The sequence below is a fragment of the Centruroides sculpturatus genome, unplaced genomic scaffold (assembly GCF_000671375.1).
Source record: "Centruroides sculpturatus isolate CEXI.00-Female unplaced genomic scaffold, Cexi_2.0 scaffold254, whole genome shotgun sequence".
Taxonomy (NCBI): Eukaryota; Metazoa; Arthropoda; class Arachnida; order Scorpiones; family Buthidae; genus Centruroides; species Centruroides sculpturatus.
This window is the reverse complement of record NW_019384488.1, coordinates 707,006-722,527: the sequence shown is the minus strand read 5'-3', so window position 1 is coordinate 722,527 and position 15,522 is coordinate 707,006. Positions and strand designations below refer to the sequence as shown.

The window sequence follows — 15,522 nt, the reverse complement described above, 5'->3', positions numbered from 1 at the left end:
TTATTACTATTTTATTTAATACAAGATATATACCCCCTTTGTTCTATGTGCAAAATAAACAAGTATAATAAACTATATAAATTCAAAAAATTAATAATATACTTTATTTATTATTTATTTGTTTTTGATTCATTAATGATATATTTTACTTACTTCAAATCCTTCAAAGTCCCCAAAATCATCATCAGCTCCACTATCAACATCATCACAATTTACATTGCGTAAAAGCTGGATAAAAAAAAATTAATTCATGTTTTATTGATGATAGTATTACTATCTTACCAGACTTTCATATAATTAATATATATAGTAGACTTCACTTATCATACATGCAGATAAGTGAAGTCTACTATATATATTAATCATCATCAAAATACGCACATCCCAAAACATATATACCATACTATATGTTAATATAACTTACACATTTACAAAATTCTGCTTGATTATAATCAAAATTTGGTTATTGTTAACATTAAAAAAGAGCTTAAAAATGCCTAAATATAGACATTTTTAAGCTCTTTTTTAATGCTATCAGCCTCATATTGAGCTGATAATGCACAACTGAAGAGCTCAGTAAAAAAACCAGTTGACTCCAGAATTAGCAATTTTAGTTTTATTATATAAAGTAGCAATATTAAGGTAGCTTCATTGACTGGCCGAAAATCACTTTACCCCAAGCAATTTCATGGTATAAAGCAATTTCATTTAAAAATCTAATTATGCAAATTATGTAATAACAATGCAGAAAACAGTCAACTTCTTGGAATTAACTGTTTTCTGCATTGTTATTATATAACTGTTTGCTGTGGCCCAGAAAGTGAGATGGCATTGCATGATAAGGATCGTAGCTCATGTAATTTAGATTTTGAGAATTCTGGCACCACCAAAGAGGACAAAAAATTTGATAGTAGTCCATGAAAAATTTGGATGGAAGAGAACTGTAAAAACAAAATTATGTTGAAGAAATATGATCAAGAGGCACTGAGTTACAGGTAAACTAAATATGAATTGGAGTGGAAAGTCTGTTATAGGCAAGAGCCAGGGGCGGTGTGACCTTTTGTGGGGCCTGGTTCAAAAATTTTGCAGGGCCAGAATACACATTCAAATCCTATACTTAAATTTCACAATAAGAAATTATTTATTACAAGTACAAAAGACGTTACATATATTTTTTGCAAGATGAATATTACATAATTTTTCTTGCTTTTTTTGCCGTAAAATCTTTCATTACATCATCAAAACTAATTAAGTTTGGTACCTTGCTTTCTATTGAAAGAATAGCCAGAGATGTAAATCGGTCTTGGCTTATTGATGATCGAAGATAATTTTTTATTAGTTTCAACCACGCAAAACTACGTTCAGCTAAAGCCACAGTTACTGGCATAGTTAACATTATTTGTCATGCAATTAATAAATTTGGGTATGTTGACATAGACGTTGGCAGACGTTGATGCCAACATTTAATGTCAATGTCTGCAACATGCTGCAACGAAATATTTCAATGCAAAGACGGGAGAGAAAATCTTGCACTTATGTCAATGTGCAGCAAGTTGTCATCAATTAGTGAATTATGCAATTGCATTTTCCACACACACTCAAATATTCAATCTGCTATACAGGGGGTCCTGTAAAATGTCTGATGAATTTTCGTACACCGTGGGGCCTTTCAAAACACGGGGCCAGGTTCTGGCGAACGCATTGAACCTCCTCGCACCGGCCCTGGCAAGAGAATTGGAGAAGTGTTTAAATTTTGCAAAAAATGCTTTCAGAGAGTGACAAAGGGTGACTGTCATGTAATATTTAATGCATTCTATAAATTTAAAACAAAATATTTTCAAGACAAAATTAATCACTTTGAAAACTGTCCAATGATGTCAGAATATGAAGACTGTCAGCTCATGTTCCTGCAGAAAGGCATCTTTTGGTTATAAGATAAGACTGCTTTCCACCTAATGAGCATATAAAGTATGCTCTTATATTGTAGTTTCAAATAACCCTTATTGTGTAGCATAAAGTCTATACTTTTTGTCTGTTTTTTTCTGTATGTTTTTAGATTTGAGCAAATGGACAAAAAGTTGATGTTTGTTATAGGGAATTTCTGTCTTTGCTGGCATAATTAGCAGACTGCTACAGTTTACTACTACTTTGGCAAAATCAGACATTTCTTCACAAAACCAGTGTGGCAAACATTATCGTCCAAACTGCATCCTGATTATACCACAGAGATGATGGTTGCCTTCATTAAAAGCATTCTAACAAGACTTTCCCATTAGTCCAGACAAACAGAGAAAACAAGATGTTATTTCACTTATAATGTGAAATCTATTGTTTTCTTCTTCAGAATGTTTCTGCAGAGGCACCCAGAGCTTGCTTTGCCTGATGAGGAAGGAAACATTGCTGGATGCTCATGTGATATGAACAAGAATATAAGATGTAAAAAAACCATTGATATCATATGACTTTTTCAAGAACTCATTTTCAGACTAACTATAAAGTTGATCTTTCCAAACCAAAAAGGAAACACATTTTTGTGATGAATTATATGTCAAAATCAAAGCAGAAACAGATGAGAATGTAAACATTTTCTAAGATCCCAGATTTCTGAGTTGCATCGCAGAGAAGCTCAAGAGTTTTATGATAAGCTGAAAGAATATACAGAATTCAGTCAGAATGATGGAACTGTTTTTCTATAAGTATATGCTGGATTCTAAGGTTCCTGTAGGTAAAATAATGGAAACTATAGATGTTCTTGATTTGATGGCATTTTTTCTTTCCAAATGAAAAAAAGGCATGGTCCTAATAGTGTTGTCATGTTTGGATCACTTTAATTACACAAAACTTGACACAACAAAAACATTTTTTTGTTTGACACATGCAGTGGTCAGAATGGAAACAATACAATTCTCCAATACTTTACATTTTATCTATAGACAAGAAACTGAAGATCAATCATTTCTTCCCTACCAGAGGTCATATCTTCCTTGCAATAGGAATTTTGACTGCATCTTTAAATGCTTCAAGAAAAAAATATATACAGTCGACCCCCTATAAGATCATAGATACGTTCCATTCTTTAGGAATCCGATTTCTTACGAGTCCTTCCAATCACAGCCCGACACGTGTGAAGTTTACGGACTACGGCTGATTGAAAGGTTTTCTTCCATAAAATTAATCGATTCTAGACTAATCCGACTCAACATTTCCAAAATACGTATATTTTTTTGGGAATAATCCGTATAAACTACGCTATAAACAAAAAATTGTAGCATTACTTACCGAGTGTGCACCATTCGACATCGCCATTGCTCAAGCTTATTTTCGTCGCAAAGCAGCACACCAAACCGCGGCCGATTTCTGATAACTTATTTTTCTGCGAAAACTTCATTGAACTTTGGAGACATCATTAATTAATATAAATAATTTTTATCGCCGTTGAATAAGAAATGTTCTTTCACAAGAAATGTATAAAATTACAGTGCTGTATTAGACTTACGATATTTAATTTACATACTGTACAGATGATAGTTCTTCTAAATTCTCCGTAGCGTGGCGCTACGGACGGCGGGAAAGTAGTTCGGCTGCCCGATGACGTTTTACGTAATTATAGGAGTTTTTTACCGGTTTTTACGGATACCGTCGCAATTTTTTCGCAGTTTTATAGGAATCGTAATTATAGGGACCGTAATTATAGGGGAGTCTACTGTAATTTATTCCATTAACTAGTATTGACATTATGAAAAATAATATGATTTCCAATTCATTTGAGTTTGCTTGAGTAGAGTAGCTATACCAATACCAATAAAATATTTTCAAAAACATTTTAAACTGATGGGGCTTAAAAAGCATTCTGGTAAATCAGCAGAAGGAAAAGTTGCTTATTGTAAGATCAAATTCATTGCGGTCTCTTGTGCTCATCTACATCAGATGTTCATAAGTGAAACATCACAAAGACAGGTTATAAAGAAGTTCAGCAATCAGAAGCATTCTGTCACTAGACCCTGAGAATCAGTATATAATGGTATTTTGTGTATCAAAGATAAAAAAGAAAATGTAATGAAGATTGTGGGAAGTATGTTCTGAAAGTTTGTTGCATTTTATGAGAAAGTTCATAATGTTGTCACTCAAGAAGAAACATAATACAGTAATACTCCAAAATTATGCGATAGGTGGGACCGAGCGATAACCGTGTAAGTCAAATTCGCATAAGTTGGGGTATAATTTCTCAATTTGTGTAAAATCCAAGTCGGTTGTTTATAAGCTAATAAATGTTCTCGTTAATCTTATCTCATCTTTTAATTCATTCACGGTTAGAAGAAATCACCACATACAGTCTCTCAAGTCTCCGTAGATATAACAAACACAGAAATAAATAACACAAAATAAATTGTAGCTATGTGTCAATTCCACGCGACACGTCTGAACATGTAAGCTGAACAATAGTGTGGGGAAAGTGAGTAATCGAGAGTTGCGTGGCACTCAAACAAAAGACGAATCGACAAGATTTGAAAATCGTGTAACTCCAGGTTTGCGCAAGTCGGGGTATTACTGTACAGTGTGTTAGTGCAGACTCAGAAGATTGTAATAATTATAGCCAGTGATGTAACAGTGGAGGAGCTGTAACAACATTGCAGTACCGTTATGTTGTGTTTTTATACAGAAGTATACCTATATTTTGATAGTAATGAATATTTGTATACAGGCAAATAAATCAGTATTGTACTTCTCATTGTAATGGCATTCCAAAAAAATGAAACAATCTGTAAGTTCATGAATCAATAAGAAACAACAATGCTACAATGATAATCTTGATATAATATTTGGACAATACTGACAAGATTATGGTTGAAACAAGTCTTTTTAACCTATTACAATGCCTGAAAACTGGATAACTCCATTTGTAAACATGTCTAAGATGCAAATACCAGTTAACGTCATCACATTTTTTATATTTTTCTTACAGGCCAATCAAATTTTGTGTGATAATACTACTCCACCAAGTTCCTATAAGCTTGTTTTTGTTTGCCTGAAAACACTAATAACTTATCTATAAAAAATTAAACATTTGTAAACAAATCAGGCAACAACAAAACAGAGCCTGATACCAATATTGTTTCTTAATTTGGTTACTTATTTTTAACCTGATTTTGCAGGTTAGTCCTAAATTACTTTTTAATAAACCATATTTACTCGCATATAAGATGATCTTGCAAATAGGATGAGGTGTGACTTTAAAGATCAAAATAAAGAAAATTAATTTATTAAAACAATTCTAATTTTATTTCATTTAATCAAAAGTAAAATATCAAATGAACGTAAATGCACACTGTCCCACAAAAATTAGTGGCATTTTAAACTAAGGAAAAATCTTGTAAAATCAACAACATAATTTGTTCGTGTAAAGCTGGACAATCGGAAACCTTTCTTTTTTGCCAATTCTTAACAGTCAAATCCACTCTGTTGATTACACTTATGAGTTTCTCCTAATTTTAATTTCCAAATAATCATCTGTTTTCATGTCGGAATGGATTAAAACTTATATTGGGCTCCTGTGTGATTTTGGAATTTCAATTTTGAATTCAATAGGAAAAGCAAAGCTTTTGAATTCAATTCAAAAGCTTTGCTTTTCCTATTGTTATTCATTTTTACTCCTGACAATACACTAGAATGATTCAAATGACCCAGATAAAACACTTTTGTTTTTAAACACTGGAGGGTGAGCATCCGGTTAAAAACGTGAATACATGGTTCACAAAAATCATTGCAAAAACAAAGAATCCTTTGCTCATGCGTATAGGATGACCTAGGTTTTTGAAGCAGTGAAAAACGAAGAAAAACTTCATCTTATATGCGAGTAAATAAGATAATTTACTCACTCATGTTTTATAAATCAGGCTCTATCTTTGTCTAAAGTGTCTAAACAGTATATATCATAAGTATAGGTAGTGATAACCTATGTTGTTACATTACACAACCTTACCCCATATTATAATTTTATTTCATCTAATATGATATAAGTTTTTCTTTCAAATGTAAAATCTATCAAGAAACATCTTTCCCAGTATATTCTCTCCTAAACAAATTTTATGACTTGTGTATTTTTACAAAAACCTGGGAAATTTCATTCTCCCACAATATCCCCAATTTTATAAATTCCTTAGACTTTGATCCTTTGTCTATGTTTAGATCCTCTCAATGCTGTAGCAACATTAAGGTGATTTTCATCAGCCAACTAAATGTAATCAAATTTTATCAATAGTGTATCAAGATGCCATTCTTGCTATTAAAAGAAATAAATTTTGGTGTATTGTCATAACTGTTTATACTCCTCACCATAACTGTATCAATATATTCATGTGCCTTGAACAGTTTCTTCTGTCCCTTTGTCCCCCAAAAGATTTTTACAGTCGACCCCCCTATAAGATAGAGATACGTTCCATTCTCTAGGAATCCGCTTTCTTACGAATCCTTCCAATCACAACCCGACACGTGTCAAGTTTACGGACTACGGCTGTTTGAAAGATTTTCTTCCATAAAATTAATCGATTCTAGACTAATCCGACTCAACATTTCCAAAATACGTATATATTTTTTGGGAATAATCCGTATAAACTACGCTATAAACAAAAAATTGTAGGATTACTTACCGAGTGTCACCATTCGACATTGCCATTGCTCAACATTGTTTTCGTCGCGGAACAGCTCAGCAAAGAGCGGCCGATTTCTAACAACTTATTTTTCTGTGAAAACTTCGTAGAACTTCGGAGACATCATTAATATAAATAATTTTAATCGCCGTTGAATAAGAAATGTTTCTTTCACAAGAAATGTATAAAATTACAGTACTGTATTAGACTTACGGTACCTAATTTACATACTGACAGACGATAGTTAGCGTAAAAATCTCCGTAGCGTGGCGCCACGCTAGACGGCGGAAATTATATATTTAATTATAACAAAGTTACAATAAGTTAATATATAATTATATATACAGTACCTAATTTATATATAATTAATATATAATTATATGTACAGTACCTAATTTATATATAATTTATATAATACTGTCCAGACGATAGAAATCTCTCCGTAGCGTGGCGCTACGGACGGCGGGAAAGTAGTTCGGCTTCCCGATGACGTTTGAGGTGTTTATAGGGAACTTTTACTATTTTTTACGGATACCGGTAGCAATTTTTTCGTAGTTTTATAGGAATCGTAACTATAGGGACCGTAATTATAGGGGGGTCGACTGTATATTGTTATCTGTGGCAATTTTAACCTAAAAACAATTTGTGGCTCTCACTGTCCTCCCTCATACTTCCACCTAGACAGCCCCAAATATTTCTTTCTGAACAATATACAGTGGAACCTTGCTTAATGAGTGACTAGGAGAGGAGAAGTCCTGGATTGTGTGCAAACTCCATCAGTTTATGTTTAGCACTCATTACACTAGCACCTTAGCATCACTTTAAACTTTAAGGAAAAATCTTGTAAAATCAACAACATAATTTGTTCATGTAAAGCTGGACAATCAGGAACCTTTTTTTTTTTTTTTTGAACCAACAACATATTGCATATAAACATCAACAACTATAGCCTGTTATATAATAAACATGTCAAACAATATGCCAAATTCTTGGCCTATGTAAAAGCTTTAATTAAATATTAGAAATTAATTAATTTGACTAGGTAGGCAGTTGTGCTGCCATCTCATATAAAAATAATTATAAATAATTAATTTTTAATTTAAACATTTCTGGAATTTAATTTGGAATTGGTCATTAAATTTAATACAAGATGACAGCATAACTGCCTACCATTTGTTAAATTAATTAATTTCTAATATTTAATTATAGCATTTACATAGCCCAAGAATTTGGCATATCATTTGGTGTGTTTATCAGACCATATTATCAGTGATTTTTGTGTTTTCTGCAAATTGAATTCGCATTCCAGGTTGGTTCATTCCATGCTAGAAGAAAAGATGAAGGATGTTCATGCTCCTTAACAATGTATATTATATAATTTTCTTTGAATAAATGTTATACATAAAATATTTGATTATTTTTTTTTTTGCAGTAGAACACATTATTGTATTTTACATTAATTTATATGGAAAAACTTGTTTCGCTTAACGAGTAAGATTCTGGAATGAATTATGCTTGTTAAGCGAGGTTCCACTATATATTATTTCTTCAATTGCAATTAACAGGTTAAATTCCAATACAGACAAAATACCTTTCTAAATTTAGTTTACCCCTTCAACTCTAAAATTATCACTAATCCTACTATAGGTATTAGTTCAGGTCACTTCACTATTCAAATTATTATTATTAGACTTATAAATTCGCACTGTCTTCTGTCTGTCTTTGTTTAATCTTGAGAACAGAGTTAGATAGATGAAAGATGACACCAGATATGAAAACCTTATGAAAACCTCAGGAGGCCCCAATTAACTATAATAAGAACTTCCAATACAAACCAGAAGTCATATTATTTCAATTCAAAAATATTTCTCTGAAAGATGTTAGATAGATGACCAGCACGACTATTGCTAAAGGAAAAGTATGATGTACAAGGGCAAGCCACTATTAATTTGAGGTGGAGAGCATATATTTAAAATTAAATAAATTAAAAGTATGATTAAAAATCATATCCCAGCATTGTGACAATGTGACAATAAATACATGACTTTTCTCCACAAAATAGTATACACATCTCTATTCCCAATTGCCCAGTGGTCAAATAACCTTTGCTCTCCAATTGCCTCTGCTCCTTTGATTGGTCGTTTCTGCTTGACCACCTTTTCATGACAAAACTAGTCTATCGAGCAGTAAAATACAGGTAAAACTGATGAATCATGTTTCATATCATTTACCACCAATTGTTGGATATGAGTATTTGAAGAAACTTCATGAAGCCTTGTATTCAAATGCATCTATCCAAATGAGATGCAGAGAAAAGATAATGGTATCTGCATGTGGATAATGTCTTCTTGGTTTGGCACATTACCCATCATCACTGAGACTGAGAATGGTCCTTTCATTTTAAATCTTTACATTCCATTCTGAAGCATTCCAAACCTATTTGACCCGAAGAAGAACTTTGTGATAGTTCGAAAACATTTGTTACCCATTGTATTTTTTACATGTAACGCACCGGTAACAGGTTACAGAAGTGAGGGTCCTATCCCCTTTAGAATATATCTGATCATTATTGTAAATTTTACTTATAATATATCCTGATGAAGAAAACATATTTAGAGAATTACAAAAAATGTCCTGAATACAGTAGCATATTAATATATACAGGGGTAATGATGTAGTATTTCAGAGAGCATACCAGTGCATATCATTTGCTATGATCTCTACAATTGCCTAAATTTGCCATTAAATAATATCTATCAATACATCTAATAGAAAGGAAAAATCTTGTCGAAGAATGAAATCAATCAGAATGTTTATCAAATGTTAATAGAATCCATGCCAAGGACTATTAGACATGTGGTCTGACCACTGATAGATGGCACTGAGCCTGGTCTACTGCACGTGGAAGATTTCCTTTGTTTACTGGCATCGTGTGTTAGATCTCATGCTAGAGACTACTTTAGTTACATGGCTCTTTGTTACTATTGCTATTACAATAAAGTTTACTCAATCTCGGTAGTCTACTGTACTTATTTTAAAGTATTCAACATAAAACGTTACAGACTATTGCCATAATTACCATTTCATATATAAGTAGTCATTGACTTATGAGCATGCTTTGTTCCAAGGAACAGGTTGTAAATTGATTTGGTCATAAGTTGGTCTTTACAATTTATGTAAAGAATGCCATTCTAATATCAATTAGAATGCTATTCTAATATCATACCTTTAAATATTGTTTTATTATTTTTATGCTTGTCAATCTTAAGTGAAAATGTTTAACATGTGTCTTACGGGAGAAATGACGAGACTGCAGAATTTGAACAACTTATGCGGGAAAACATCTTAACTGGGTTTACTGTTGTCTCATATGGGACAACAGTAAAATCTTGTTAAGATGTTAAAATATCTGTTTACATTACCCAACTGGACAATAATGTAGTTTTTAATATGATAAAAAGTAGTTCTCATTTAAAATCAAGAAATATTAAAAGAAAGTATAGTCATGGAAATTATTAAATCACTTTTGAGTGTTTCTAATAATTTCCATTAAGTGAACATAAGGGTGAACATTTCCAAAGGGAAAGCTACAGGGTGAGCAGAGGAAGGAAAATAAACTGTTCACCCAAAAGATAAACAGTTAGCATGCATGCTATCTTCATAACTTCATAAAAACTAAAATAAAATTTTATACAAAACAGTGATGTCTCCAACTTTTATGCTATTGTAGACTGTTTTTTTTAGATATTACTTTGTATGACGATACCAAGACTCATCACCTAGTTGGCACACTTCAGTGTGTATGTTTTTATAATGCATTTATATATATATATATATATATATATATAATTTTCTAATAAATTGATAAGCAGTCTGTGAGACTGCATAATGTGTGTAAATGTAACAGATACAGCATGACTGGTTAAGGATTAAATCCTAGTACAACAAATGCAACACCAGTAATCATCATAATACAAAATATTTAGAATGAGAATTTAATATCCATTATATACATTACTTTTTAAATTCAAGTTACAACAGACTTTCACAGAAACAGTGCAATCTACATTCTTAAACCTCTTATAAATTTAGCAATACAGCACAGACTGACGTAGTTTATTACAGAATTTTTTGTCATTTATACCAACTGTCAAAACTATAAAAAATTCCAAGTCTTGAATATATATATATATTAATTTACTTCTTTAAAAAATCATTTCTTATATTTCTTTCGTCCTTATATTTTTTCAAAAGAAAAATAATACATTCACCTTTTTTGCTCAAAATTCTTTCCTGCATACCTATTATGCAGGTATCTACTTATGTAGAATGTACATATTTAAATATTGTAAACAGAAATGTTTAAATACCATCAAATCAACTTGATTAATTAGCATTATTGAGTAATGTGCAAGTTCAAAATTATTTATTTTATTGATAAATCGCCATTGTTGTTTGCAATTATTTAACAAGTCAAAACCACATTTTATAAAATATAGAAATATAAATTGACATTTTTAAACCTTGCAAAACAACGCATTATACGACTTAATCTCATACATTTTTAAAAAAAAAGTTTATGATATAATTTCAAAAGTAATTTTTGCAAACGAACCTGGTTATCTTCGCTTCTTCTCTCACCATTCATTTTAATTTTTAGCAAACCAACTAAAAAAACGAAAAAAATCGGACTTCCTCTCGAACTTCAAAAGAAAGCGCAGCTCATCCCTTGTTTACAAATACAGGAAATCGACGTTCCAGTTTTCTAAATTTTCTACGAGAGGTCGCTTGTGTCGTAAACGTAAGAATTGCAGTTTTAAATACTGTATGGTTTTCTTTAATGTAAATGTTATAAAAAATATATAATTTCTTTATCAATTTAGTGATAAATTTTTAATTAATTAAAATCAATTTATTATGCGACGGCGATAACCTAATCAAATACATAAATATCCTGGGTACAGTACAGTACATCTATCTATATATTATTATTATTGTTATTGTAAAAGTTAAGAAGGCCGTACCAGAGGCTTAGCCTTAGAAGAGAAGTAAGAAGAGGATAAGAGAGGGAGGAGGGGAAGATGGGGTAAGTATGATAGGAAAGTGTGAAGAAGAGATTTGTGAGCATCCAGCACCCTGCTCCGTTTATTGGAACACAAATGAATGTAATACAAAATGTAGGTACAGTACATGCCTGAAGAAAAACAATGAAATATCCTGGGTACAGTACAGTACAGTATATCTATCTATCTATATATACTGTATATGTCAAAATATGTACAGCACGTACGCTAGGTAAAGAGGGCTATACCGTTTAACGTATCCGCATCAAATTTGGTATATTTTTCGATATCCTAGAAAAAATACTGTGGGTCCCCACACCCCAATCACTCCTAAAGCCCATCCTGAGTTAACTTAAACTCGAGCAATTTTTTGATACTAATATTAATCTTAATATCAATTAAAATTATCTATAATAAGGTATTGATATATCTAGAAATTTTTAGAATATTTGAAAAGACGGCCGGATGGCCGAGCGGTCAAAGTGGCATCCGGCATTCTGGACGGGTCGAAACATCCCAGGAATTTTTCGGGGAGTGGTCCGTCCGGATATGTCGGGCCCTATCTCTCATCAGGCCTCCCGATTATGGGCTTGCTAAAAGAGGTCCTCTTAGTTGCCCACAGGGCGGAAAAAGTTACAAAAATAATAATCAATGTTTGAAGTGCGTTTTTGAAGGATATTGTTGTAGTGTTTTTTTCATTCAGTATGACGGACATTGCTGTATTTTTTTTGAAATTTCAATTGTATCTTCTGAATTCAGAATGTTAAATTTGATGTCACTAGCTGCGTACGCCCGGTGTTGCTCTGGCTTTTGAGGGGATGGGCTTTAGATGAATAAGGGTTTATTGTACTTTGTAAAGTAAATTAAATCAAAGCCTTAATTACAGTGGCGTGCCGTCATTAGAAGCGGTGAAAGCGCCGCTTCCCTTGTATTTTCTAAAAAATAAATACATATTAATTTTAATTATATGAAAATAATCGCACAATATATTATTATAACCGCATTACGTATCTTATTACAAATTTCTATACTACACGTGAAAAAAATAAAAAATAAGATTGCTATTGTATATTCGAATATCAGTGGCAGAATTGAAGCGCTGTATTGTCAGCATACAAAAAGCCAGATTTGCGCACGCGCTTTACAGAGCACCAATCTCACCCGGTTTAGCCGGTGGAAGCCTACGACCTTGAGTTGACGCTACACATTCCAACGCTTCCAATTCTATCCGGGACCGGTTCCGGGCTGTTAGCCGCCCGCCCGCTAGATATTTGGCCGATTACGTGAATAACGAGTAGATTTATAACTTAACCCAACCGATAAGAATTTACTGGTATGTTTTTACGATAGTTCTGTATAGTTGACGGAAGTTTAAAAAATCCATTAAAATATTTGATATTTTTATTCCGCTCTCCGATTTTATATTACTCACGGATTTCAATGTTAAACCAGTGATATTACGATTTCGTATATCCCATCTTTAAGGGGATGTAGAAAAAAACGTGTACAATTCTTGTATAATGTTAAAAAATTAACCGTTACTTCGACAGCATCATTTACAACTAAATTTAATGAATGAGAGAGATGCACGAGGTACAGAAAAGGCTCTAGAATTTATTTTCCTTAAATTTACGATTTATGTATCCGTTGTCGTAAAAATTTGTCTTTCCACTTTTTTCCCGAGACTACAAATATTCGAGTACAAAGTAACTGGTTTCGACTTATTTCTACTTAAGAAGTAGTTAAATAATTAAGCGATTAGGGAATTGGGGACGTAAACAAAACCCTGATGAAAGAGCCGGAATTTTACTTAAACAAAAGCCTAACCGGACCAATATCTAGCCGAGTACAGTGGGACTGATTTCTTCGTAATATTAGATGTAATAAAGACAGAAATTTTTCCAGTTCAATGAAAGTGAGTAAAAGTTGTAAATTTTGGAAATTTCCGTGGACACCTGGTCTTAAAACGAATTACAGTAGTTAGAAAACAAATGACTTTTAAGTTTAACAAATTTAGATTTTTACAGCTATGATGAGAAACGTTTAAAATTTACAACAACCCTGTCGCGTCCTTTGAGATATACTAGTGATGAGACAAAAGAGACATTAACCGGTATCGGCACCCTCGGGATTTGGCAAGCATGCACCGCACCGCACACCTACCAAGACCGTCTCTGATTCCATCCACGAGCCACTGGTAGGGAGCAATTTTAACTAGGTGGATTGTTTTAATATTTAAAAAGTAAAGACTATTTTATGTTATTTTTATGTACGTTTCTTCACAAAACTATATTTATAATTTTCTTTAAAAGTATATTCATACAATTGAATATTTTGTACCAGGTATGTATAATTGTATATCATCACACATTTTATTTTAACAAGTAAGTTTTTATAATTTTATTTTTAATTTTAGCCCTTATATTATAGCTAGCAATTTAGAATGTAATTGTGATATCGAAAATTTATTTCAAAAAGTTTTGGCTCGAGACCATATAATGAAAAAGAAAAAATTTGTTCGACATTTTCATGATAAAATTTATGAAGATATAAAATGGCTTTGTGGATGCATAAAAATGCAAAATTTGTTTTGTTGGCCTTGCCTACTATTTTCAAATAAAATTAGTGTGTAGAATGAGATTGGCTTTGACGATTTAAATAATTTGAGTAAAGCTGGCAAAAGACACGAAAATCCTAAATCTCGCATCGAATCTTTCGTAAAATTGAAGCAATTTGGAAATCAAAATAGAATAGAATTTAACATTAGTACACAATATAAAATAAATATTGAAAATTATAACGAGATAGTTACGGCTAATAGATATATTATATTTTAATTAGTAGATGTTATCGAAGCGAGAATTGGCATTTAGAGGGCGTAAAGAATCTATTAAATCTAATATAACAGAGTTAATTATATTGAACTTCCTTATTTATTAAGTGCGTATCCATGAAAAGGTATCTAGAATTTACAATTTTCTTACAAATTTTTAACGATATACTTTCCTTCCGGTTATAACATAACACGGGAAAATATTGTAATCCTGTCAAATTTCACCCTCTGAGTTTTTTTTTATTACTGTATTTACAAATTTGATGTTTTCAGACTCTATGATGCTAAAAAAGTCAAAAACGGAGGAACAATTCCGTGGATGTTTTTTGGTGTCTTTTTCGTTTTATATCTCAGGATGGGGTAAAGATTAAAAAACGAAATTTAGCGTGGTAAATTATATATATGGGGCACTGATGCCATTATATTTTAGTAGTTAAAGGTCGTGAGGTGGGGAGATAGAGAGATGTTTCTTGTCATATCTCAAGTGGAATAAGATGAAAATTTTACTTGTTATTACATTTGCAATATTTTAAAATACTCTCTCTACTCTGAAAATTAATCTCTTTTTTCCTATTTATAATTGTTAATAATATGAAATTTATTTTTTAATAACACCTTATAGCAGATGGCGTTTTTTACCTCAAGCTAGTGTCTTGGTGTTTTTTTAAACTTAAATATACTTTTTTAAATAGAGATACAGTGGAACCTCGGTATACGTCTGCTTTAGAATACGTCCAATTCGGAATACGTCCTGTTTGGACGAAACAAATTTTGCTCGGTATACGACTTTTGTTCGGTATACGACTTAATTCAATTATACGCGCCATCTATGAACAAGTAGCACTATCGGTGTATTATACCAGACTAGACGTTCGCGGTGCCACAATTTATAACTTTGTTAAATTTCTTCTGATTTTAATTTGTAAGTAAAATGTTATTATTTTTATTAATCATGAATTGCAAAAAGGCAACAGAAAAA

The 15,522-nt window shown here is 32.0% G+C and overlaps 2 protein-coding genes across 2 annotated transcripts in view; one reads left to right on the top strand and one right to left on the bottom strand.

The window, feature by feature from the left end:
* Positions 1 to 11,424, bottom strand: part of LOC111621677 (coiled-coil domain-containing protein 91-like) — a 35,693-nt gene extending 24,269 nt beyond the window's left edge. The window contains exons 1-2 of the mRNA XM_023363883.1: positions 11,263 to 11,424; positions 154 to 228 (exon numbers count right to left, since the gene is read on the bottom strand). Of these exons, the coding sequence (XP_023219651.1) occupies positions 154 to 228; positions 11,263 to 11,295 (108 nt within the window). The 5' untranslated portion in view covers positions 11,296 to 11,424. The remainder of the gene's footprint in view (positions 1 to 153; positions 229 to 11,262) is intronic.
* LOC111621676 overlaps positions 11,363 to 15,522 on the top strand; it is a 15,464-nt gene continuing 11,304 nt past the window's right edge. Inside the window, exon 1 of the mRNA XM_023363882.1 lies at positions 11,363 to 11,448. The gene's annotated coding sequence lies outside the window, so the exon portion shown is untranslated. The remainder of the gene's footprint in view (positions 11,449 to 15,522) is intronic.